Source organism: Ambystoma mexicanum, chromosome 8, assembly GCF_040938575.1.
Source record: "Ambystoma mexicanum isolate Mex_15411 chromosome 8, UKY_AmexF1_1, whole genome shotgun sequence".
In the NCBI taxonomy this organism is placed as follows: Eukaryota; Metazoa; Chordata; class Amphibia; order Caudata; family Ambystomatidae; genus Ambystoma; species Ambystoma mexicanum.
This window is the reverse complement of record NC_090929.1, coordinates 1,219,415,432-1,219,442,604: the sequence shown is the minus strand read 5'-3', so window position 1 is coordinate 1,219,442,604 and position 27,173 is coordinate 1,219,415,432. Positions and strand designations below refer to the sequence as shown.

The window sequence follows — 27,173 nt, the reverse complement described above, 5'->3', positions numbered from 1 at the left end:
GGATGATGTCCTCTTGCATCTACCTGGTGCGCCTCTGCAGACTACGGATGCGCCCTCTTCAAGAATTTCTCGACGCCCGTTGGATGCAGGCGACGGGCACCTTCGAAGACAGGGTCCCCCTCAACGAGGTGTTCCGGTGAGTGATTCAGTGGTGGGACATTCGAGCGCACCTCACGGCGGGCAAGGACTTTCAGACGCCGGCGTACCAGGAGACGGTGACGACGGACGCCTCCCTGGAAGGTTGGGGGCGCCCACACCGGAGATCTCCACGCAAGAGGCCTCTGGCTCCCGGAGGAGAGGCTCCTGCACATCAACGTCCTGGAACTCTGAGCCATGTTCTGGGCTCTCAAATCGTTCCTCCCGTCGCTCAAGGGCAAGGTGGTGCGGATCTTCACGGACAACACCACGACAATGTTTTACATACGGAAGCAGGGAGGCACCAGATCCCCAGCCCTATCCAAGGAGGCACAGGATCTGTGGCACTGGGCGGTCGCCCAGGGGATGTTCCTGGTTCCCTTCCACCTGGCAGGAGAAAGAAACCCCATCGCCGACTCGCTCAGCAGGGAGCTGCGCGCATGTCACGAGTGGGAACTGCGCCAGGATCAGGTGGATCAACTCTTCCGACTATGGGGCAAACCCCAAATCGACCTGTTCGCAACAGCGACGAACTCGAAGTGCAAGAGGTTCGCCAGCAGGTTTCCCCAGCCGAGAAGCATGGGCGATGCGTTCTCGTTCCCCTGGGACGGCCTATACCTGTATGCGTTCCTTCCGTTGCCGTTGCTGCTTCGACTCATCAGCCAGCTCAAGAGGTCCCGGTGCAGGATGATCCTTGTCGCACCGGCGTGGCCGAGGCAGATCTGGTTCCCAGACCTTCTGGACTTGTCAACGTCCCCTCCCATCAAGCTGACCCGGTGCCGCTGAACCTGCAGGCTTGGCTCCTGCAGCGCTAGAGTTTGGAGGCTACGATATACCGCCGATTGCAGAGAGGTTCTTGCAAAGGCCAGGGCGTCCTCGACTCTCAAATGCTACGGTCATAAGTGGAAGAGGTTCTCTATCTGGTGCTGAGCACACAAGATCAACCCCCTACGGATTACGGCCCCTCAAGTGCTGCCGTACCTGCTATCGCTGGCCAAAGCTGGGCTAGCCCATGCCTCCATTAAGATTCATCTGGCAGCGATCTCCAGATATACCAGAACCTCAGGACGGACGTCCCTGTGGTCTCATCGACTGGTAAGAGTTTATGAAAGGACTGTTTCCCGCCGGTGAAGGCCCCGGCCCCGGCGTGGGAACTTAATGTGGTGCTGACCAGGCTCATGGGGGTCGCATTCGAGCCGATGCACTCCGCACCGATGAAGTTTGTGTCGTGGAAGACTGCGTTCCTGGTGGCCATTACCTCCGCACGATGAGTGGGAGAGATCCAGGCCCTATCCTGCAAAGCACCGTACTTGACTTTCCATGCCTCGAGGGTGGTGCTTAGGACGCACCCCTCCTTTATGCCCAAGGTGCCGTCGGACTTCCATCTTAACGAGCCCTTGGTGTTACCTGTTTTCTTCCCGTCTGCTTCGTCGCCGGCCGAGAGGACTTTGCACTCGCTGGATGTGGCTAGAGTGCTGAAGTTCTACGTGGATCGCACGAAGAGTTTCCGGAGGACATCACAGCTGTTCGTGAACTTTGGACCTGTGAATCAAGGGAAGGCTCTCTCGAAGTCTTCTATTTCCAGATGGCTCTCCGGCTGCATCATGCACTGTCACCGGTTGGCTAACCGACCGCTGCCAGGCCGTCCATTCGACCAGAACGATCGCTGCTACTACGGCGTTCTTATCTGGTGTGCCCCTGCTGGACATCTGCAGGGCTGCTACGTGGAGGTCGACGCACACCTTCACGAGATTCTACTGCGTTGATCGGGATTCCAGGGAGGAGTCCAGGGTCGGCCAAGCAGTGCTGCGCAACCTGTTCGCTTAAGGTGAGCCTGGTAAGGAGGTAAGAGATGCTTAATGTTGAGTTTTTTGTATTGCTTAATGTTGAGCCTTTTGCCACCCCCCGTGGTTGTGCATGTGTGTACTGCTATTTATTCTTATATTCATGAGCATGTGAATCCATGCCAGACCCCATGCTGGAGAAGGAAGAAGTTACTTACCTGTAACTGTTGTTCTCCAGCATGGGTCTGGCATGGATTCACATGCGAACCCTCCCGCCTACCCCTCTGCGGCTCTTCACTTTGTCATACTGCCACTTCACGTGCTACCAAATCTGAAGATGGCTGCCAGAGGCGGGGCTTAGGTAGAGGGCAGTCATTGGCTGTGGTCAGTATGACGCAGAGATCAGTGATTGGTTACTACTATGAAAGACAGATCAGAAACGAAACTGATACTGATTTTTTTTCTTTACCGAGGATTCCCAGCCTGACGGGGAATATTCATGAGCATGTGAATCCATGCCAGACCCATGCTGGAGAACAACAGTTATAGGTAAGTAACTTGTTCCTTATGTATCGCACACCAAAGTTGGAGCAACATGCTACACTAGAGGTCAGGACCTAAAAGCCTGCATGTGGGAAAGCCGGGAACCTAGCCTTCACACCTAAACCATAAATAGTTTTGACACTAAGATGAGAAACAAAAGAAACCTGCTGAAAAGGAGTATAAACAGTAGTAGACAAAGTAGAATTGGAGCAAGTCACCTGCCTCGCAAAGAGCCTGGGCAGAGAACAATGATCCCAGCAGCAGAATAACTGCTTATATCAGTGTTTTGAGGTGGGTATCGCCGCACCCCCCACTCCTCCTAAACCTCTCCAGCCTATTTTAGAGCCACAGTAAGAAAACCAGCAGCTCTACTACATCCTGACCAATATCTCAAAAGGAGAAAGCTTAAGGATGCCTCAACTAGGTTTGTCAATAGCCAATGCTGGAGTTCGAGAAGGGTGACATTTTAAGTAGGAAAGCTTTTGTTTGTGGCCACTCGTTCAATTCTTCTGCTAAACGTCCCCTCACCTCCATGGTTGCAGTCTGTTTGTCCGTGGAGTGCAACTTATTTCAAGATGCAGAATGTTTAAGTAGCCCTCCTCTGTAGTTATTCTGTATGGTTCTCTCAGGTAAACTTTAGAGCTAATGTAAAAGGCCATTTAGTTCAGTCCGGGCAATTGGATAGATATGTTAATTGATTGTAATTTCCTTTTCGCTAGGGCACTTTATATGGCCCTGGAAGAATTGAAGCTCTGAACTGTCAAAGGATAAATAGGCTTTTTCCCTAGCTGTTTTAAGAATTTGTTTCTTCCTCTGTAATGTCTTAATCGCATTGGTCGCTGTCCCTTTCATCTTACTTTTTATGGGGCCCACTGCATGCGCTCTGAATTTCTGGACGAAGTTTCACGCATTACACACCACCGCCTTGAAGATATGGTGTGCATATATTGAGTGAAATCAAGCCCCTCAATCCCTTCTCTTACATCTTTAATGCTGCTCTTCTCAGTCTTCACAATGCAGTTCCAGGTCTTGCACACTGTTAATCTGTCATGAGTCTTTCGTTTCACTCTTGTCCACCAAATCTTGGATTGCCGTTTTAGATGAATGCATAATTTCTGCCATCTTTTGAGCATCTATTTGGATGTCTGATATTTTAGTCTGATCCTCTTTCAATGGTTGAACATGGTGTTGGTAATTCTGAAGTAACCTGTGATGAATCCTGCATTGTCCTCACAAAACTCTACCTAAAGCCTCTTCCCAGGTGGCCAGGGCAAGGCAGCCGCTACATGCTCCTGTCCCTGGGGGTGTTGTTAGCCAGGAGGAACACTTGGCAGAAGGTCTCCAAGAGTAGAGGAGAATTCAGTTGGGAGAGATGCTGTATTTGTCTTCCTCAGAGGAGGAAGAGGCAATAATGCCGGAGTCTATAATGACTTGTTGCCGGAAGCTTTTCGTCCCCAAAGCGAATTTACCGGATGGTGATAAACACTGTTATCAGTCCTATATTGGAAAAAGAAATTATTCCCCCAATGTTAAGCATAATTCTAGAGGTAAAAGCGCTTATGTTCAACAAGGGAATGTGAAAGCTGAATCTTTGAATATCACCATATTGGATTCTGACAGTCAGAAATTCCCTAAAAAGCAAAACCATGCAGTAAAACCATATTACACTTTTTAAAAGGGGCATTGGGATAGAAACAGTTTGTAACAATTATTACTTTAATACAAGTGAAATGAACTTTGGGGACTTGAATTCCCACAATGCAATAAGTACTGGGACGAAGAAGAGGGATGCAGATGCTTTGAACTGCAGGTTGCGGACTATTAAGGTTAATGACCCACACCTGTCACCATGAAACACCCCCTCAGGTGCAGGCCAGAGAGAGTAGCAGCAGTTGCAGGAGGCAGTCCTTGCCGTGACTCCACAGGAAGATTGCAGCTGAAGGAAAGCAGAGATGCCGGAACTGCCGACCTTTGCGGGGCTCTGTTTGCAGAGATCGTGAAGTGGGAAAGCAGAACAGGCTTGGGTGGCAGGCTAGCACCTGACAGCCTGTGGAGCCACGACGGCTCCAAATGGTGCAGCACAAAGAAAACCGAGCGAAGCAGAAGGGGCAATTCCACTGGCAGCGGAGCAAGCGGACGTGCAAGCCAGACCCGGTGAGTTCATTTGAATACTGTGACCCCGGAGCACTAGGTAATCGCCTGCTATCTGAACTCGGGCCTTTTGAATTCCGTACCAATGAAAAGAAAACTTGGTGGCAGAAAAGTAAATCTTGTATGAATCTAACTGGTGAAAAGCCAAGAGATATTCATGTTGAATGTCAAGTTGATACAAAGTGGAAGAAGTGGCAGAATCATTGTACATTTAAATTTCAGAACAATTGCTAACAGAATCTGTGTTAAATTATAAAGCACACTTGTTTGAATTTTGTAATTGGTTATGGGGATTATTTTTTTATTCTTCTACTGGCCATGTTATTTATGCGGAGGACACCCCTGCAACTCATAATACGGAACTAGGGGAGCAGGGGACACACCCGCAACAGCCGCTCCTCTTGTTGGTTATTATGGGCCTCGGTGCATTTTTTTTAAAAATATGTTTTTAAATAAACTGTGCATTTTACCTTTTTTTTAAATTTATTTATTTTTTCCCAAAAAAAACCTTTTTTTAGGGTAAACCCTTGACGCCACCCAAGGGCAATATTTCTAAAACCCAAGCCAATACATATTGCTAAATCCAAAAGAGGGGCTCGGGGGCAAGCAACCAGCTGTATATACGCTCAATTGTAAAAAAGAAACTGAGGCAATAGAATGAACTAACCTGGGCAAGCATTGGCTTGGCCAAATAAGAGCAGGAGAAACCCAGTACCAGCACTTGGCTAAAAACAGAGTGGGAGCACAAGAGCGGCAGGAAGGCTAACCTTATGACAGGTGTTCAGCAGGAGAGGAGCATAACCTGCATTGCATGTGGCAATCACGTGTGTAACAAGTGGCACCAATATGTCATGTTTCCCAGAAGAAGTAAACACCAAGGTTGTTTATTTATATTGCGCACCAGACCCAGGGGTAAACGGGCACGAAGGCAGAAAGAGGGTTGTTCAACTTAGTTACATGTTACACATAAACAGGGCGTACAGCTGAGGTTACAGTGCTGTAGGCATGCAATGTTGGAAAATCGTAGTAGTATATACAGTAAATTTACAGAAATGCTAATGTGACAGGTAAATAAAGCAGAGCAATTATACAAAATATACATGAGATCCAAATGTTAGTAGGGTGAAGTTAAACATCGTGAACTTTTAGCCATTGGATCAGATTGGATCTGAATCACTGGTAAGGGAGGTCTTCCCTTAGTGCAGTTGGAAGGCAGTTCTACAATTGTGCTGCTTTTACAGCAAAGCTACTCCCGCCGGATTTAGTCAGTTTAAACCTGGGTACTAACAAGAGGTTGGAGTTAGCTTTTCGTAGGGGGCGAGAGGCTGTTTGTCTGGTGAATCTGTCTATCAGGTATTGCGGGGCTGCGTGGTTAAGGCATTTGTGTGTAAGGGAGGCTGTTTTGAAAAAGATTTTATTTTTAGTGGAGAGCCAGTTGGTGGCTCTCCCAAGGTCTGATATGTGGGCATTTTTGGGGAAGTTTAGGGCAGCTCTCAGGGCATTATTTTGCTGTGTCTGAATTATCGCGGTGATGTATTTATTGCTTCCTATGTAAAGAGTGTTGCAATAATCTAGTTTCGATAGTATTAGTGCTCTTGCTAGAATTACGCAGTTATTGGGTGAAATATTAAGTGCTTGGCTGCTCTGATTAGCCTGCAGGTACAGGAGGCTGAGGCCATGGAATTCACTTGTTTACTAAAGGTAAGCGTGGAGTCTATGTAAAAAACAAGGGTTTTAACTACTTTGGCTACAGTAATCATGTTATTGTCAATTGAGTCATAGTTGGGGCCCAGTTTTTTGATGTTGAAGTGCCTAGACTGAGGAGTTCAGTTTTGTCGTCATTCAGGCATAGACCATGGGCGGCCATCCATGCCTGGATGATGAGGTAGACTTTATTCACAAAGGCCAAATCCTTGTCGTAATTTCCCGTCAGCGGGATGAGGATCTGTGTATTGTCTGCATAGTTAGTGTAGGTGATACCCAGACTGTCTAGATCGTCGAAAAGGGGCTTTGTGAAGATGTTGTAGAGGGTGGGAGATACGCAAGATCCTTGGGGGACGCCACATGTAATGGGTGCAGGGTCAGCAGCTGCTTGGGGAGAGAAGACTTGCATTGTCCTGTTATCTAAGAAAGACTGCATCCATGCGACTGCTTCCAGGGAGAAGCAGGCTACCGCGAGCAGGTGTTTGCAGAGTATTGCATGGTCTACCAAGTCGAATGCGGCAGAGAGGTCAAGCAGTAGTAAGAGTGAAGTTGTGCCTTTATCTCTTAGTGTGTCAATTTGTGCCCTTAGGTCTAGGAGTGCAGTCTCGGTGTCGTGCTGTGGTCTGAAGCCGGACTGTCGGACTCCTAGGAGGTGGTTTAATTCCAGGTGTTGCTGAATTTGTTGCTAGGCAACTTTATCTAGAATTTTCAATAGGAATGGCACAGTGGTTATAGGGCGGTAATTAGTTGGGATGGAGGGGTCCAAGGTTTGCTTTTTGAGGAGGGGGAGGACCCAGGAATGTTTCAGGTTGCTGGGGATGGTACCGGATGTGAAAGAGGCGTTTAGAAGTTTAGTAATGAAAGGTGATAGTTCCCGGGCGGCGTCTTTTATGATTTGGGCTGGGCAGGGGTTGCCCTGGCAGTCGGAGGGTTTGAGGGTAAGGATGACTTTCTCGACTTCTTTGGTGGAGACTTTACGGAAATGGAAGCGAGGGGTGTCCGGTGGTTTGAGTCGGTAATGGGTTGGTGGTAGCCTTGGAGGGGGGGGCCTGTGTTGGCAGAGTTTGGGGCAGATATGGTGGCTTTTTTGTTGTTGATCTTCGCCTGAAGCATAATTATCTTATTGGCAAGGGCATTTTGTATGCCTGCGCACCAGTTCTTATACTTACGGCAGGAATCAGTAACTTGGGTAGGGGATTCTACTTCCTTCAGGATAGCGAATAATTCTTTTGTGTTGGATTTGGCCTGAGTGATACGGGTATTGTAGGAGGTTTGTTTCACTAAAATGATTTCTTTTTTGTAAAGGGTGGCTAATTTCTTCAGATTATTCTTGTTGGAGTCTGAGGGGTCTGATCTCCAAGTTTTTTCGCTTAGGCGTTTTTTTTTCTTCTGATGTCTTTTAGTAAGGGTGTGAACCAGGTGTTTAGGTGTTGGCAGGGTTTGCTCTTCCTAATTTTCAGTGGTGCAATAGTGTCTAGAGAGGCAAGCATCAATTCATTGTATTTTTCTACCATGGAGTTTGGGTCAGACTGATCTGAGATGGACTTTAAGGTGGGTAGAATGAGGGGGATAAGATTTTCAGGGGTGATATTTTTTTTTGTTTCTAGGTGGTGCAGTGGGGGCTAGGGTGCTGTTAATAGGTGTGGTGGCTTCTAAGGTAAAGGATACCATGTAATGGTCAGACCAAGGCTGAGGCATTATGGAGGTGATTGTGGTTGGGCAGTTATGTTCGGCGATCCAATCGAGTGTCCTTCCTTTGGTATGTGTGGGATCTCTAATCTTTTGGGAGAATCCTAATTCCTCCATAGTGTTGTTAATTTGTAGGGCATTGGGGTCGTGTGGATCGTTAAAACCAAGGTTGAAGTCGCCTAGGATGAGGCTTTGATTAGTAGTTTTAAAATTGTCAGATAGTAGATTGGTGAGGCCTTCCTTGAAGGAGCCTAGGGGGCCTGGTGCACGATATATAAAGTGGATGATGATTGTTGGCAATAGTGAGTTTAGCTGTGAGGGATTCACAGGAATTAGTTTTGTGTGGTGCGGAGAGTCTAAGGATTAGTTTATTTTTGACAATTATAGCCAGGAGGCCACCTCTAGAGGTAGTAAGATCCATGCTTATAAGAGTGTAGTTGTCTGGGATTGCTAGTTGTGGAAGGTCAATGACTTTACAAGATGTACAAAGCAGAACTGTGCCACAGAAGTACTTATAGTAGTTTCACATTGTCCTGGCAGTAGCATAACACCAAGGCCAACAACTTGGCCGAACTCTTTGAAGTACTGTGGTATTACTAAATGTTGAAGTGGCAGGCCTATATATAAATGCTCATGATTAAATGTTGTGGAAATATCTTGGCTAATCAACATTTTTTGACATAAATGCGCTTTGGAAGGGCATCCTTTTGTTGCAAAGAAGTAATTGCTGACGAGAGTCCATTGTGAACTATCGCAGAATCATTCCGACAGAAGTCCTTTCTTTGACATTTATACACTGTGGAATTCTACCCGTTTGTTGCCAAGAGGTTGTGAGGGACGCTCTACCAGCAGTGGAGAGGCTAAAGACTTATGGAAACTTTTTGAACTATCGGTTATTAACATGTGGGAGACTTACCAGGGAAAAGGAACTTTATTTGAACTTTGTTGTGCTACTGGATTTCCTGATCCTTTTGAAACATTGACTGAAATCATGATTGAATCTAGGGAAAGGGGAATTCACCCAGATTACAAGGTTGAATTTATATGGTTCTTACCGGTCATTGTTCATTTTTGTCACGTTTAAATTGCTGTGCACCTTGTTGAGCTAATTGTATGTACAAGTGTGATGGACATAATCCCTTTTAGTGTTTCCTTTAGCTTGTTTTATAGGTAGGCAAATCTAAGTTAGGTTAGGGATAGTGAGGCGTTTATCAAACCCTTTTGAGTTTAATAAAATGGAATCTGTTGAAAAACCTTCATAGTTGTCCACCTCACATTTCTGACCCCTCACAAACTGCTCTTAGAAAGGATACAGACAAGTGAGTAAGGTCTGTTATTGATGAGGCCTGATCCATTGTGGCATCAGCCGCTATTTCTTTTGGTGGTGAGGGTTCTAGTGTAGTTTTCAAGCCATACTGGTGTCCTGTTTATTTTTTACTTCAGCACTTTTAATAGTTGGAGCTACCTCAAAGAGTCAGCTGATTATGTTGTAAATATACTCTAGTCCTACCCTACAGTCTGTGAATACTTTGTACTGCACTGCAAAGGTGAACTCCATTAACATCTGTGCTCCCCACACAGCTGCGACTTGACAGCCCCTCTGAGCGAGGCTGTCGACAGCAAACCACCCCAAGAGGCACTCAATCCTAGCCCACCTTGCAGCCACTCACTCTTTTTCTTATGAGGTGCACCAAGAGCACGTGTGTGTGAAGATGCATTGAGGACAGTGGTAGGCACTTACTGCCACAGAGTGAGGTCACGTGCTGTACATAGGAATGTTGTAGTGGGCACTTGACTGTCTCGCCCGTTGTCTCACATCATCACTCCAGCCCCATTTGTAGGACTCAGAAGCGCTTCAGCGTCTTAACCCCAGTGCGTCACGGTCTGGCAGGCCAAATATAAACTTTGACTAGTGCTAGGTGCTAGGACCAATCTAGACCTCCACTTCTCCCTCGCTGCTTGTGCAGTCATCGTTGCATTCTATTGTATTGCATTTCAGTGTGCCCAATTAGTTAATGAAAGGGCCAATGGAGGGGTTGCTGAGCGCATTACCGGGTCTTAATCACTGATTGGCAACTCCTCCATTTGTCGTCCTTAAACTTTGAAACCTCCACCGAATGTTCAAGACATCTGTAAAAGGCATGCAGTTAAATGCTCTTGGCTTATGAGGCGATTTGTTGTTTGTGACATTTGTATGTTTCTTAATCTGTTGGTGCTTACTTTGCTATAATTGTGTAAGGCGCTGGAAGCTCCTTATGCATGAAGACTTTTTTTTTTTTAAATGTGCTGAAGTTTATTACTTTTTTCATATCTCGTGAACATGCACTGGTTCCAGTTGGGAGGTTGGTTTGTAGGATGATAATTTTGTGTGCAATTATTTTGTTGCTGATATTTTGTGGACCAGCAATACGTCTCAAGCCAGCCCCCAGAGCGTTGTTATAATCAATTTTAATTATATTACTACATGATTTATGATACCAGAATCAGTGTTCATGGTTGGTGGGGTCCATTTTTGGTTGTATGTAACCTGGTCTAAACTCCTCACTTTAAGACGCGTTGTCAGAGCGCCTGTGATTCCCTTTGTCCTTGGTGAGGATGCTATACATGGAGCAGCAGCTTCACTTAAATGCAGTTTCACATCTTGTATAACCATCATATGTGGTGTAATGTGTTTGTGCTTTCTCTTTTTTATTTTTATTTTTTTGCTAGACCTCCAGTGGATTGAGGTTTCAGATTCGAAGGAAGCCTACAAACTTCTAAATTTGGGCAAAAGGTGCCAAAGCTTTGCTAGTACAAAGCTCAATAGTTCTTCCAGTAGAAGGTGAGTGGTTTTTGTTTCTATTACGAAATTAGATCTTTTCAACCAGTGGATATGAGCTGTAGACTGCTGGTGGATTACTAAACCAACAGGTAGCGCTTTGTGACTAAGAAGACTTCATGCGTTGCCTATATAGCGGCCACGTTCCCATTGATTGCTACATCTTAACGACTTGCCCTTGCATCTTATTTTTTACCAAGGCTGCTTTTGGACATGGAAGTCATTTCACCTTGATCGCTGAAGGCAGCAATTTTTCATATTTAGCTCTGGCTTACAGCTTTTAAAAACCTGGCTTTCCTATTGATTGCTCCCAAGAGCGTGTTTGGCTATCAAGTGACTTTTTCCATCGTCCTATGAACCTGCTCTATTCTATTTGACTATCTGTATTTTGGATTGAGGATTTTGCAAGATGCTGAAGCTAAAAGATGCCCAATCCGCTATCCTAGAGCATGCTATTTTTCAGAACTAGCAACAATGTTTGATTCCTTTCTTGTTTTTCTTTTACATACTGAAACTTGCTACAAAAGCAAAAAAAACCTAAACCACCAAAAGACCTAACTACCACTCCAGGTCTTCACCTTAGAACTGCCTTGGAATTAAAAAAATAGACTTATAAGAGTCCCCGGCGGGGGGCGAAGGGAGCCTCTCACCGCGGGGAGGCTCGGAGCGGGGATGGCCCTGCTTCGAGCTTCCTCATTGGCTGAGGGGCTGCCACGCCCCCGCTGGGAAAAATGGCTGTGGAATACCGGCTGAGGCATTCCTTGCTGGGTGACCACCCTGCAAGAGCCAATCAGAATGCGTGTTACATTCTGCTTGGCTCTTGCCGGGTACTAATTAACGCTAGAGCCTTAGTGGTGCACGCCACAGAAATTGCAGATCTGATCGCAGTGGACAGTCTAGACTTCCTTGCTATAACTGAGTCGTGGCTTCACGCTGCGGCAGGCCCTACACTCTTACTAGCAGTTCCAGATAACTACGAAATCATAAGAGCAGACAGAGCTAACGCTAGAAGCGGAGACATTGCCCTCATTGCCAAGTCTGACCTAGCTATGAGAAAAGCCCCTTAATCTGATGTAAACTCCTGTGAACTACAAGTTAAATTACCAATCTCAAAATCAGGCTCCCTTAATATTCACTTAATATATAGACCACCAGGTCAGATTGGTTCATTTAAAGAAGACCTAGAATTATTTCTGATAAAACTAAACTGACTTCTCTTGCTTGAGTTGTCAACTTAGGTTTCAGTGATCCTAATGATCATCATGCTCTAGCAATCTCGAATGTACTTACAGAACTGGGGCTAACCCAAAGAATGACCCAAGCCACCCATAACAAAGGAAGAACTCTTGACTGGGTGGCTGACCTCAATTGCTCAGTATCTATCCCATCTATTACGCCCCAAATCTGGACCACTCACTTCTTGCTCTCATTTACCGTGTCTACTAATACAGCTAATTCCAAGGTAATCCCAACAGCACCTCCCCTCCCAACGAGGAATAAAAGGAACATTACTGCAGATAAGCTTATACCACTTATCATGCCCTCTCTAAATTCACTGCCGGACTCAACCAGTCCAGATAACCTAGTAAATACTTAGAACACCACCTTGACCAAAGTACTAGACACTATTGCCCTACTTAAGATGTGGAAAAGCAAAACTAAAGCTCATCTGAACGCATGGTTCAGCCCCGACTTAAAATCCTTGCGAACCCAAAAAAGAAAACTAGAAACCCTGTGGAAACTCTCTCCGACTGAGGAAAACAAAACTAAACTGATCAACCTATCCACCTTCTACAAAAAGGAAATAATGTGCACAAAACAAGAATCTTATAATGAGAGGATTAATGAAGCCAGATCAAGCACCAAAGAATTGTTCACCATTCTAATGGAAATGGAAGCACCCATTCCCCAGACAGACGAGTGTCTGAAGGACACACTTTGGTGCACGAATATCCAGAACGCCCTAATGAATAGAATTTCCCTCCTCCAAAGTAAGATTGCAAATCAAAAAGCTAACCTACCTAACATTGGTAAGCATAACTCAGCCACAGCTTCCTCCAGCAAACCCCCACATTACTTCTGCATCTCTCCAGTCTCTACCTATGAAATTGAAAAAATCATCCCCTCCCTTAAACCATCAAGGTGTCAAGGAGACAGCTGCCCGGATAACTAAAGATGCAGCTAAAGACCTGGCGCTATTCATAACTAAATTAACTCCTCATTCACTTCTGTCACTGTTCCCAGTAACCTAAAGGAGTCTTGGGTCTTGCCCCTCTTGAAAAAAAAAATCACTGGACCCCTGAATCTTTACCAACTATAGGCTGATCACTACCGTACCATTCTTACTTAAGATCATTGATAAAGTGGCTTACATCCAAATACAGAAGTACCTAGAGAACAACCACCTCCTTGGTGCCCGCCAATTCAGCTTTAGACCACACCACAGTAATGAGACAGCTCTCATAGATCTAAAAGCACAGACCGATGAACTTAAGGATGCAGGAAAAACAGCATTTTCCAGCATGGGGTCTGGCATGGATTCACATGCTCATGAATATTCCCCGTCGTCCGGCCGGGAATCCTCGGTATAGAAATAAAATCAGTATCAGTTTCGTTTATGATCTGTCTTTCTTAGTAGTAACCAATCACTGGTCTCTGGGTCATACTGCCCCCAGCCAATGACTGCCCTCTCCCTAAGCCCCGCCTCTGGCAGCCATCCTCAGATTTTTACCGCACTTTCAAGTGTTGGGAGTCCTCATGCTGCAGCTCTCGAGCTTTTGCTGCGTTTTCGTGCTTTTTCAGGAGATATTTCTCAGTTTTTGGTTAAATAGAGCCTTAAGCTCCACCGTTTCTACATCCGATGAGTTTTCTACGCCCCTCAAGGGTGAACATTTCGTCGAGTTACGCTTTTGGAGGATTCCAGAAGTTCCGAGGCCTACCCTGGACATGGCCCAGGAGAAAGGAAGCTCGACACCCGGGAAGCTGTTCAGGACCTGCCCTGGATGCCAGCTTCAGAATGTTTTCAAGGAGTACGAGCATTCGTTATGCCTCTACTGTCTCCATGAGGACAAGACGCACAAGGAGAAGGACTGTGCGTTTTGTGGGAACATCTCGGAGCGGACCATGAAGGATTGCCACCTCCGTCTCGCCAACTGGCTGGAAGGGAAGAGCCCGTCAGGCGAGAAGAAGAAAAAGAAGTCTCAGCGTTCTTCTAAGTCCTGTGAGGGCGCCCCGGCGACGGGGGCCCAACAAAAGGCTAAGCACCGCGAGTCTGCGGGCACCGGGTGCGCCGAAAGGTCGGGCTCCTTGGCTGCCAGGCAGGGCGCATCCTCCCCGGCGCCATCAACCACGAGCCAACGCTCTGGCTCGGGTAAGATGAAGTCCGAGAACCCGGCGAAGCTTCTGGAGAGGCCCCGTTCGATCTCGAAGATTCCGGCAGAGGGGGAGCGAGGCTCGGACCCGCCCCCCAAGGTGAAGGCCCCAGGCATCCAGAAGTTGATGATGGCCTTAATTCACCATGCTAAGACCTTGATTGAGGATGTCGCCGCGGCCCTGGCTCAGCCTGTGGAGGCTACACCAGTGGAGGCGCCCTCAGGACCCAGAGTCTCCCTCCCACCGCGGAGGGAGTCGTTTTTCAGGCCCATTGAGAAGACCCCCACAAAGTCCTCGTTGGAAAAGGTGGGGGAGGGGCTGGTGGCCATCATGGATACGGACACGACCTCTGAAGAAGAGCTCATCGAAGTCGTGGAAGAGGCCCAACCCATCGGGAGGTATCCCGACGAGGGCGACGACGAGAGCGACGGTGTCGCCGACAAGGCTCCTCAAGAGACCTCGCGCCCGCAGTTTCCGTCGCCGCAAGACACCACGGTGATCATTTTGTCAGCGATTCAGTCCTTATGCTCGGAGATAAGGACAAGGTTGCCCTTCCCCCGACAGAAGTACCTGAGCCAGACCCGACGGGGGAACCGGAGCAAGGACCTTCGGAGAGTCCACCACATAAGAGGAGGAGGACGCATCCTACGCCACCTCTCCCACCTCTGCGGCCTGCTCTGCCTTCCCCCCGGTCTACTACCCACGGGGATGATCCAGGCACGGACATGGCTACGACATGTACAGATGACGATGGAAGCGACGACGGGACGGGTCCCGCGTCGCCCCCTGCTCGGGCGTCCCCGCCCGACGAGATTGGATCCTTTCATGCCATGATTTCCAGGGCATCCAAGCTTTTCAGCTCTGCCCAGAAGAAAAGAAGGGTTCCTTTACCAACGGCGCGAGGCTAAGAGGACGACGGTCTTCGCCGTACCGCTTCTTGATGACATCTGGGATGAGGTGCTCGCCCTCCTCAAGAACCCTGCCACGGCGCCGGCAAAGAGGGACCAGTACGAGAAGTAGTACCGGGTCACCGACTCTGCCCCCTTGTGCCTTCGGGCACAACCTACCCCGGATTCGGTCGTCTCGGCGGCGGCAAAGAAGAAAGCTGGGGGGGCATCGGCCTTGACATCAACTTCCCCGCCAGACGGCGAGGGCAGGAAGTTGGACACGATGGGACGGATCATCTCATCCGCAGCGAAGACTATTAAGGCGGCCAACGCCCTGGCTATCGTAGCCCGCTTGTGGTTCAAAATCGCCCCTCTGTTAGACTTCCTCCCCGATGCCAAAAGGGCTGAGGCCCTTGAAATCCTGCAGGAGGGGGAGATTGCTTCGGACCACGCCATCACGGTGGCAACGGACATCGCCGACACCGGTTTCCGTCAGTTGGGCAACAGCGTTTGCTTGAGACGACGACGATGGCTCAAGGCCACGGATTTCCGCCAGGACGTACAAACCAAGGTTTTGGCCATGCCCTTCGACAGGAAGAACCTGTTTGGGAAGGCGGTTGATGAGTCCCTTCAGGCCATTAAGACAGACACAGAGACTGCCCGGCACTGGGAGTACTCCAACAGCGACGGCCGTCCTTTCGGAGCTCTGGAGGCAGACAAGGTGCCTCCAAGGGATCCGGCAGTGGCTCCTCCACTTACCGCCAAGCGGCAAGATCTTCGTCCCAGGAAGCCTACAGGGGACACAGCAAGTCAGGTGGTGCCCGTCGTCGTCGACAAGGAGGTCAAGGAGGCAAGGCGGCCTCCAAACAAGATTGAACCGACCGTGGGGTCGGGCCCCCGCCGAAGCACCCCGGTGGGAGGCCGGCTGGCGAGATTCGTCAGCGTGTGGGAGTCCATCTCCACAAACCGTTGGGTGCTGGACGCCCTGGCCCAAGGGCACGCCCTCGAGTTTCAGAAGTGTCCTCGCGTTCCACCCGTGGCCAGGAAGGAAAATCACGTCCCTCAACTACTGTTGGAAGTAAGGGCGATGCTCAAGAAGGGTGCCATTGAGCTCGTCCCAAAGAGGCTTCGGGGCTCCGGAGTTTACTCAAGGTACTTCCTTGTAAAAAAGAAGACTGGAGGAGGGTGCCCCATCCTGGACCTACGACGACTGAACAAGTACATCAAGGCACAGAAGTTCCGTATGGTCATCCTCCAGCATGTGCTGGGACAGCTGGAGGAGGGCGATTTCCTGTCGTCGTTGGACTTGGAGGATGCCTACTTCCACATCCCCATTCTAAAAAGACACCAAAAGTTCCTCAGGTTCGTGGTCCAAGGGCGGCACTACCAGTTCAAGGCCCTCCCGTTCGGATTGAAGTCGGCACCCAGGGTGTTCACCAAGTGCCTCGCACCGGTGTTGGCGCGGCTGCGCCTACAGGGGATCCACGTCTACCCCTACTTGGACGACTGGCTCATCCGGGCAAGGACAAGGGAGCTCGCCGTGGAGCACACTGAAGACCGTCCAGCTGCTCACGAACCTGGGATTCTCCATCAACTTTCCAAAATCCCACCTGGTTCCGTCGCAAGTCGCCCTGTTTCTGGGAGCCAAGCTCAACACAGTAGTGCGGCTGTCCTCGCCGTCGGAGGAAAGGACCAGGACCATTCTGAGCAAGGTGCAGCATCTGCTGGCCACGGACATGGCCAGGGTAAGATCCATCAAGTCCCTCCTCGGGATGATGTCCTCCTGCATTTATCTGGTGCGCCTTTGCAGGCTTCGGATGAGACCCTTACAGGAGTTCCTCGATGCCCGCTGGATCCAGTCGACGGGCAGCTTCGAGGACAGGATCCCTCAACGAGACGTTCCGTCAGGTGATCCGGTGGTGGGGTACCCGCTCCCATCTGTCGGCGGGCACGGACTTTCAGACCCCAGCTCACCAGGTGACGGTGACGACGGGCACGTCCCTGGAAGGTTGGGGAGCGCACTCCGGAGATCTTCAAGCGAGAGGCCTTTGGCTCCCGGAGGAGAAGTCTCTCCACATCAACATCTTGGAGCTCCGCGCAGTGTTCTGTGCCCTCAGGTCTTTTCATCCGTCCCTAAAGGGCAAGGTGGTGAGGATCTTCACCGACAACACCACCACGATGTTCTACATCCAGAAGCAGGGCGGAACCAGGTCCCCGGCCCTATCCAAGGAAGCCCAAGATCTGTGGCATTGGGCCGTTGCCCAAGGGATGTTTCTGGTGCCTCTTCATCTGGCAGGAATAAAAAACACGATCGCCGACTCACTGAGCAGGGAGCTGCGCTCGTGCCACTAGTGGGAACTACGCCAGGATTAAGTGGATCGACTCTTCCGACGATGGGGCGAACCCCAAATCGATCTCTTCGCGACGAATTCCAAGTGCCGGAGGTTCGCCAGCAGGTTCCCCCAGCCGAGGAGCATGGGCGATGCTTTCTCGTTCCCCTGGGACGGCCTATTTCTTTATGCGTTCCCTCCGCTGGCGTTGCTGCTCCGGCTCATCAACCAGCTCAAGAGGTCCCGGTGCAGGATGATCCTCGTCGCACCGGCGTGGCCGAGACAGATCTGGTTCCCGGACATTCTGCACTTGTCAACGTCCCCACCAGTCAAGTTGCCGACGGACGCAGACCTTCTCTCCAGAGAAGGAGGCGCCATTCTTCACCACAACCCGGAGTCACTGAACTTGCAGGCCTGGCTCCTGCAGCACTAGTGTTTGGAGGGTACGGCATCCCGGCCGACTGCAGCGAGGTTCTTGCAAAAAGGCCAGGGCGTCCTCAACTCTCAAGTGCTACGGACATACATGGAAGAGGTTTTGCTATTTCTTGTGCGCTTGTCCTTTCTTGGCCCTTCTGTCATCCTGGACAGGACAAGAAGCAGGGGAGGAGTTTGAAACTCTGCTTTTCTTTGTTCCAACTGGGTCAGGACAGCCACTGTTAACCCCTTGCCCCGCAAAAGTGTGAATGTTGCATGTCAGTTGATTGGCTGGGTTACTGGATAAAAGGCGAGGATCCTGAAGCAAAAGACAAGTCGACCACTGGAACAGAATAACAGAATACGAGAGACGCTTGCCCCTTCCAACAACTGGAGAAGCCTGCCATAGTACCACTGCTGTCCTGACCCCGTTTTCAAATCGACTGAGAAGCTCCTGAGAGGTCTTCCTCCTCCATTGCACTGGTGGACCTATTCTGTCCTAAGAAGATCTTCAATCCATGATATACCTAGACGTGCTGCAACCTTCCTGGGCTGCAAACCACCAATACCCTGGGACCTCGAGCCTGATTGCAGTGCATAGTCTTTCCTTGAACGAACTCTCCCAAAACGTTGGACTCCTTCCATACCTGCAGAAGTAAGATGCCCCTCGTCAAAGTCCCCTCACCAGAGTGCATGGGTGAGCAAGCGAGGTACATAGGACGAGAAGCGTTGCCCATTCCGGTCTTGTGAAAAGGCACCAAAACTGCAGACCGACGGAGCACAAAGAATCCTTTGCTGGGAGTCCTTTCTCTCGACTGCTGCTGCAACATCCCTTCAAGAATCCCTCTTTTCGTCATATCCATACTGCATAGTTCCCCTTTACTGGAAGCCTTGCAACAGGAGACCGGGTCCACTGCTGCTGCACTGTGAAAGAATATAATATAGCTGCATTTTCATCATGCCTCAGGTACTGTGGAACACTTGGTAAGTACATACCTTGTCATTCGGTCACCCGTTTGTTGCTGGAGTGCTGATTCAGGTGTTTGGCCATACTGTTCACTCATGCCTAACGCTTGTGCGTCCATGGGGAGCCTTTCCCAAGGTCACTGAAACATTTTTGACCAACAAAAGCCCTTTACTGGTAATTGAAGATTCCTCTAGAACCTTACCTTTTCTGCGTCTGTGCCTTATCTGCTTTACCTCCAATATGACTTTGAAGAACTCGTACTTTAATGGGGATGGACTATTAACGCCTTAATGCCTCTGAAAAGTAATGCAAGTATTTTAAAGTACTGTCCTGCTGTTGTTGCTTAATGTTGTTATTCCTTCAACAGAAAGTTTTCTTATAACCAGTGATCTTTACTTAACTTTGAACAGTGTTCAATTAACTGTATTAATCTTAACTAATGGTGTACTCACTTGAAGTATTTCAAACTAATAAACATAAGTGCAAACCAATGAAATGGTACTTACCTACCTGAATATAACTTTACTGTGTGTTTATAAAAAGCGATTTTACTAGAACTACAAGTGTGTTTCTTTGGGCCTATGTATTTACAGAGTTCAATGTACTTACCTACACCACACATCTCCCTCATAAGATAAGCCTGGCTGCTCTGCCATACTACCAAAACCTTGAGTAGTACAGGCTTCTACTTGAAGTTGGGGCTCTGTGTACATCAAGGGATAAAGGGATAGCGTTATAAAGTCTTACCACAGGTAAACTTTAGGAAATCTCTCTTAACAGTAGTCCAGGGGCATAAGTCTAAACAATAATGCAGAGTTAATTCTAGGATTAACAGGCATATGTGTTCGGATATGTACTTGTGGGAAACAGCGAGTGGAATAGTTGGTACTTAAAAGTTGACTTTTTTGTCCCATGATGCCTTCATCAATCTGTTATTTGGCATGCTCAAGATACAAATGCTCGATCTCCCAAATTACTCTACTTATGATCTGTTTGCATATTATGGATTTTCCATCAATACATCCCCTGCAATGCAATCTGGTGGTTCACTCCAAGACCTGGAACAAGAGGATGTACTGTACAGCACTTCATAGTACACAATGCACAGTTCCCCTTTACTGGAAGCCTTGCAACAGGAATTGCACATTTTAACCTTCCTGAGACAATGATGCTTTATATGTATACATTTCCCACAATGCATTGTACTGTCCTAATTTAAGTCCTGGCAGCTGAATGTGAACTTGTCTGGGAATTTGGGAAAATATGTGAGCCATCTAAGTAAATCTAGAAATGTGCAGGGAGCATTAGAGATTGGAACATGTAAGGTTGTAGCGTGTCTTCTGTCCCCATTTAAGAAGAGTACATATGGACTACCTTATAGGGGGTGTTTTCTTTAACTGCAATTTTATCGCCTGTGAATCTTTCCACACAATGGGACCCTTTGCTCAAATTCCTAAACTCCCAGTAGATTTTGGATAAACATTGAGATTTTAAGGCGAACGTTTGGTAATATTTGGATTGAAACATTTGATAGATTTACTGGTCAGCTTTGGGTGAACATTATGGATAGTTTCAAGGTACCTAATGGAGATGATGCAAATCATTAGGTAGGTTTGAAAGGTAGTTCATGGAGAATTGAGAAGGACAATTAACTAAGGTTCCCTTCATTCTGTCATTATGATGCGCTGTTTTTAGCGGGAAGCGCTGTCAGTCGGCTCTCCCTCTTTCCTTTATCCAGTTATTTTGTGCCCTACCCGCACATTTTCTTTCATTGCCTTCGTTTTTAAAAATCATTAATAGTTTTAAATTGCCCCTAATAACGCTTTTTGCTATACATTTCTGTATACTGTGCTGTTGCTACACAACATATATTAGTAGACACTTCTGTCATACCAGGGCTTTAAAAGGCTGATTTGTGTCAGGAACTACAAGTCCCAGAGCACTTGTCCTTTAGTGACCGTCAATTCACCCGACAGCTGTCAGTGGACGGTCGGGGGCGATCCGTAGAAGGTACAGAGAAGTACGGCCGTCTACTCTGCCTAAATATGGGTCTGCAAGAAGTCCTGGATGCCATTAAACAGGCGAAATACTCTTCTGAAGTAAGAGGCGCATCATGCTTCAAAATGTAAAAATAAAATCTTCATGATTGGCAGCATGATCCTTTGTTGACCAACCAGCTGGATCTCCACAGGGTGTTGACCCCCCTCTCCCCCCACTCCCCTCCGCAGCAACGGTCCTATCTACGACCCTCCCTGCAGATAATACGAGGGAATATTTGCCCAAACTCCATTATACTACCGTCCATGGTAAGACTGTGAGTCCGGTATTGTGGGGGTTGGTACCATTCAACCCACCCCGACTCTCCTGCCCCCTGTCCTGAGAAGACTGGTATCTCCAGGTGTCCGAGTTACCAGCCCAACCATGAAATAGTGGTCAAAGCTAATGACGAGGAAGTGCTCCAATTATTGAACACTGACAACACTAATATAGGCAAAAATGATTTCACATCACATACCAATTCCATGAAACTAAAATGCTGTCTTTTAAATACTCGCTCTCTTGTCAAGCATTCAGTAGAAATTGCGGATAAAATGCAGGAACTGGATTTGTCACTGAGACTTGGATGTCTGAATCCACACATCATGCTATGCTTCTTGCTACCCCTGTGGGCTACTCAACCTTCCAAACTATTCGAGATAGTGGAAGAGGCGGGGGGAGGGGGGGGGGGGTTGGCTATCATTTTTAAACAAAACCTGAAACTGCACGTTACTAACTATCCTAATTCTGATAACTGTGAAGGCCTTATGGCAAAATTGAATATAAATCCCTCATCCTCTATTAGTATATTACTGCTATACCTTCCCCTCAGAGTTACCACTCTGAAGAACAATTACTAGCCATCATAGTTAACTTATCTAAAGACTGGTCCTCTTCTATTATTCTTGGCGACTTTAACTATTGTTACAACAATACCCTTGATGAAGTCTCCCAGGATTTAGTGCTTTCTTTAGAATCCATTGGGTTCCAACAACAGGTCCTTCGCTCCACCCATAAAGGTGGCAATATATTGGACTGGATTATAACTAAAAACCTACAAACTAATAATTCTGATATAGTGGAATGTATCTGTTGAGACCATTATCTTGTTAATTTTGAGTGTAACACAAGCACCAGTAACGTCTAATAAAAACATTCCTCTCTGCAGAAACACCACTCTTGACAAGTTTACTCAATTATTTAGGTCAGCTAACACAGCATTTGACACACTTGCTCCCCTTAAACTTGCTAAATCGAACAAATCTACTAATCTGAACAAATGGTTCTCTGAAGACATCCTGATAGCCAGACGTATTAAATGGACTGCCGAAAGATGCTGGAGGAAAGCTCTGTCTTCTGAAAATTTAACACGTTATAGACCGGCTGTAAAATGTTATAAGCAAATAATTTTTTGACGGCAAAGCTAACCATTTTAATGACAATCCATCATGCTAAATCTCATACTAAGGACATTTTCTCCATTTTGGAAGAACTAAAGAATACTTTAATCATTAACCAGACAAAGTAATGCCTGGTGTCAAGCTATTCATGACGGCTTTAATAGCAAAGCCGAGAAAAACCAACAGGCCATCAAAGAACAGTTGAATACCCTTCCCAATCTCTCTGCTACATTAGAGAGCCCGGACTCCGGTTTCAAAGTTCCTTTGGAAATGTTTTCATTTAAGAGTATCAGAACTTGAAGTTCTTGATATTATCCACAAACTGAAGCCATCTTCCTGCAAGGGTGATGCTTTCCCAAGGATTTTTCTGCTACTTTGGCCTCACTTTCTCAATCAATCTTTCGATGAATCATGCATACCTAATAACATCAAAGAGGCCTGGATCACCCCTCTATTAAAGAGAATCTTGATCCCTCGATACCTGGTAATCTCAGACCTATTACTAATGTGACGTTTTTATTAAAGATTATAGATAGGATTGATTATGTACAATATCAGAATTTTGTCGAGAGTAACAATATTCTTGCTGAGGAACAATCTGGCTTTCGGGCTAATCATGGCACCGAGACAGCTCTTTTGGATATTCAGAATAATATTGCGTCCATTGTTGAAAGAGGAAATCCTGCACTACTACTTCTGTTGGATCTTTCCTAAGCATTTGATTTGATCAATCATTAACTTCTTGCCGAAAGGCTTATTACAGTTGGAAGATGCTCCCAGTCTGCAGCAGACTGGTTTAAAACCTTTTTAGGCCCTAGGTCTGCAGCAATTGTTAAGGGGAATTTCTCATCCTTAATCATCCCACTATTATGTGGTGTTCCGCAAGGCTCATGCCTGTCGCCGCTTCTATTTAATATCTTCTCAAAACTGATATTCTACGATCCATAGGTGTCAGGTTTACGAACTATGCTGACGAGACCCAGTTGGTGTTCACACTTTCCGGAGACTATGAACAAGATGCTTGTAGAGTAAGAGAAGTCTTTTCAGCCATACAAATCTGGATGCCATCAAACACACTAGCTCTTAACGAAGCTAAAACTGAGTTAATGATAATTGGTAACCCACAGAGATTAGAAAATCTCGAGGACAAGTATCAAAGTTTTAGAAATAATAGTTCTCCAGCATGGGGTCTGGCATGGATTCACATGCTCATGAATATTCCCCGTCGTCAGGCTGGGAATCCTCGGTAAAGAAAAAACCAGTATCAGTTTCGTTTCTGATCTGTCTTTCGTAGTAATAACCAATCACTGGTCTCTGCGTCATACTGACCACAGCCAATGACTGCCCTCTACCTAAGCACCGCCTCTGGCAGCCATCTTCAGATTTTTACCGCACGTTCATGTGTTGGGATCCTCGTGCTATTGCTCTCGAGCGTTAGTGCTTTTTTCGCGCTTTTTTCACAAAAAACTTCGATTCTTCGGTCAAAAGAGCCTCAAGCTCCACCGATCCTACATCCGATCAACGGGGACCCGTGTCGGATTCATCTGTGCCCCCTCAAGGGTGAAGATTTCGTCGAGCTACACTTCGGAGGACTCGAGAAGCTTCTCAGGCCCGGTCTCGGAGATGGCCCAGGAGAAGGGAAGCTCGACGCCCGGAAAGCTGTTCAGGGTCTGCCCTGGATGCCAGCTGCAGAACGTCTTCAAGGAGGACGAACACTCTTTCTGCCTTTACTGCCTTCATGAGGACAAGACGCACGTGGAGAAGGACTGTGCGTTTTGCGGCAACATGTCGGAACGGACAATGAAGGACCGCCATCAACGTCTCGCCAACTGGCTGGAGGGTAAGAGCCCGTCTGGCGAGAAGAAGAAGAAATCCGAGCGGTCTTCTAAGACCTTTGAGGGCGCCCCGGCGACGGGGGCCCAACATAAGGCCAAGCACCGCGAGTCCGCTGGCACCGGGAGCGCCGAACGGTCGGGCTCTACGGGCGCCAGGCAGGGCGCACCCTCCCCGGCACCATCAACCACGAGCCAACGCTCTGGGTCGGGTAAGAGGAAGGCCGAGCACCCGGCGAAGCTCCTGGAGAGGCCCCGGTCGAGCTCTAAGGCAGAGGAGGAGCGTGGCAGTGCCCCCTCCCTCAAGGATAAGGCGGTGAGCGCACCTAGGGTGGTGAAGGCCTTGATCCATCCGACCAAACCCTCTATCGAAACGGTCGCGGCGGCCCTGGCTCAGCCTGTGGTGGCTACACCAGTGGTGGCGACCTCAGGGCCCAGAATCTCCCTGCCTCCTCGGAGGGAGTCTTCCTTTGTGCCCATCGATAGGACCCCCGTGAAACCCTCCGTGGGGAAGAAGGGGGGGCAGGGCGTCGTCGTAGATTCGGCCTCAACCTCAGAAGAGGAGCTGATCGAGGTCTTAAGCCACGGCCTAGGCGTGGAAGAAGGCCAGCCCGTCGGATTCCCCTCTGCCAGCGCCGCAAGACAACTCGGCGGCCATTTTGTTGGCCATACAGTCCTTATGCTCCGAGATAAGGACGAGGCTACCGTTACCGACGGAGGAACCTCTCCCGTCGGGGGATCCAGAACCGGGACCTTCTGGTGTTCCCCCTACCAAGAAAAGAAGGATCCATCCACCACCTCCTTTTCAACCGTCGCGCCCCGTCCAGCCCTCCTGCCCGTCCACCCGAGGGGATGATACGGGGACTGACACGGCAGCGACGGGTTCGGACGACGAGGCATACGACGAGGATTTTCCGTCGTCGCCTCCCACCAGGGCTTCTCCGCCCGACGAGATCGGATCTTTCCACTCCATGATCTCCAGGGCTTCCGAGCTTTTCCAACTCTGCCCTGAGGAGAAGAAAAAGGAAGGCTTCCTTTACCAGCGGCGCGAGGCCAAGAGGAAGACGGTCCTCGCAGTGCCTCTGTTGGACGACATTTGGGATGAGGGCCTTTCCCTCCTCAAGAACCCTTCCACGACGCCAGCTAGAAGAGACCGGTACGAGAAGAAGTACCGGGTCCCGGACACGGCCCCCCTATGCCTCCGGGCGCAGCCTACCCCGGACTCCGTCGTCTCCGCGGCAGCCAGGAAGAAAGCGGGGGGGGGGTGCGGCCTCCACATCGACTTCCCCGCCGGACGGCGAGGGAAAGAAATTGGATGCTGTGGGACGTAGAGTCATCTCGTCGGCAGCGACGACGATTAAAGCGGCCAACGCCTTGGCTATCGTGGCCCGCTACGACAGGGAGCTCTGGTACAAGATAGCTCCACTGCTGGATTTTCTGCCGGACGACAAGAGGGCGGAGGCCCTTGAGATCCTGCAGGAAGGTGAGGTGGCTTCGGACCACGCCATCACCGTGGCGACGGACATCGCCGACACTGGGTTCCGCCAGCTGGGCAGCGGCGTTTGCCTTCGACGTCGTGGATGGCTCAAAGCTACGGACTTTCGGCAGGACGTCCAGACCAGAGTCCTGGACATGCCCTTCGACGGGAACAACCTGTTTGGGAAGACAGTGGACGATTCCCTTCAGGCCATCAAGGCGGATACTGAGACGGCCCGGGCCCTTGGAGTCCTGCAGCAACGACGGACGCCCTTTCGGAGCGGCGGAGGCAAGGGCGCCTCCAAAGGTTCTGGCGGCGGTTTCGCTTCCTACCGTCAATCGGCCCGCTCGTCGTCGCAAGAGGCCTACAGAGGACGAGGCAAGTCTAGCGGACCCCGCCGTCGTCGCCAAGGAGGTCAAGGCGGCAAAGCCGCGTCCAAGCAGGATTGAACCGGCCGTGGGGTCGGGCCCCCACCGAAGCACCCCGGTGGGAGGCCGGCTGGCGGGCTTCGTCAGCGTGTGGGAGTCCATCTCCACCGACCGTTGGGTGCTGGACGCCCTGGCCCGGGGCCACGCGCTCGAGTTTCAAAGAAGGTGCCCGCGCGTCCCCCCCGTGGCCAGGAAAGAACTTCACGTCCCTCAACTTCTCCTGGAGGTAAAGGCGATGCTCAGAAAGGGCGCCATCGAACTCGTCCCAAAGAGGCTTCGGGGCTCCGGAGTCTACTCGCGATACTTCCTCGTGAAGAAGAAGACGGGAGGATGGCGCCCCATCCTAGACCTGCGACGGCTGAACAAGTTCATCAAGGCGCAGAAGTTCCGGATGGTCACCCTCCAGCACGTCCTGGGCCAACTGGAGGAAGGAGACTTCCTATCGTCGTTGGATTTGGAGGATGCCTACTTCCACATTCCCATCCTAAAGGGGCACCGAAAATTCCTCAGGTTCGTGGTCCAAGGGCGTCATTACCAGTTCAAAGCCCTTCCCTTCGGACTACGGTCGGCACCCAGGGTATTCACCAAGTGCCTCGCACCGGTGGCGGCGCAGCTGCGCCGCGAGGGGATTCACGTCTACCCCTACCTGGACGACTGGCTCATCCGCGCCAAGACGAGGGAGCTCGCCGCAGTCCACACGGCAAGGACCGTCCAACTCCTCACGGACCTGGGATTCTCCGTGAACTACGCCAAATCCCACCTGGTGCCCGCGCAAGTCGCACTGTTTCTGGGAGCGAGGCTCGACACAGTGTCCCTTCTGGCCTCCCCGTCGGAGGAGAGGACCAGGACCATCTTGGGCAAGGTGCAACGGATGTTGGTGGCCGACGCGGCCAAAGTGAGGTCCATCAAGTCCCTCCTCGGGATGATGTTTTCCTGCATCTACCTCATCCCCATGTGCAGCTTCGAGGAAAGGATCAAGCTCGACGAGAGTTTCCGACGAGCGATACGGTGGTGGGGCACCCGCGCGCATCTGACGGCGGGCATGGACTTCCAGACCCCAGCCCACCAGGAGACTGTGACCACGGATGCCTCCCTGGAAGGGTGGGGAGCGCACACCGAAAATCTGCACGCAAGGGGACTCTGGCTCCCGACGGAGAAGTCCCTGCATATCAACGTCCTGGAGCTCCGTGCAGTGTTTTGGGCCC

General features: G+C 49.2%; 1 protein-coding gene across 3 annotated transcripts in view; it reads left to right on the top strand.

Annotated features, from left to right (window-relative positions):
- Positions 1–27,173, top strand: part of KIF20B (kinesin family member 20B) — a 2,369,321-nt gene that overhangs the window by 705,849 nt on the left and 1,636,299 nt on the right. For all 3 annotated transcript variants that reach the window (XM_069611316.1, XM_069611317.1, XM_069611318.1), the window contains exon 9: positions 10,716–10,827. In XM_069611316.1, the coding sequence (XP_069467417.1) occupies positions 10,716–10,827 (112 nt within the window). The remainder of the gene's footprint in view (positions 1–10,715; positions 10,828–27,173) is intronic.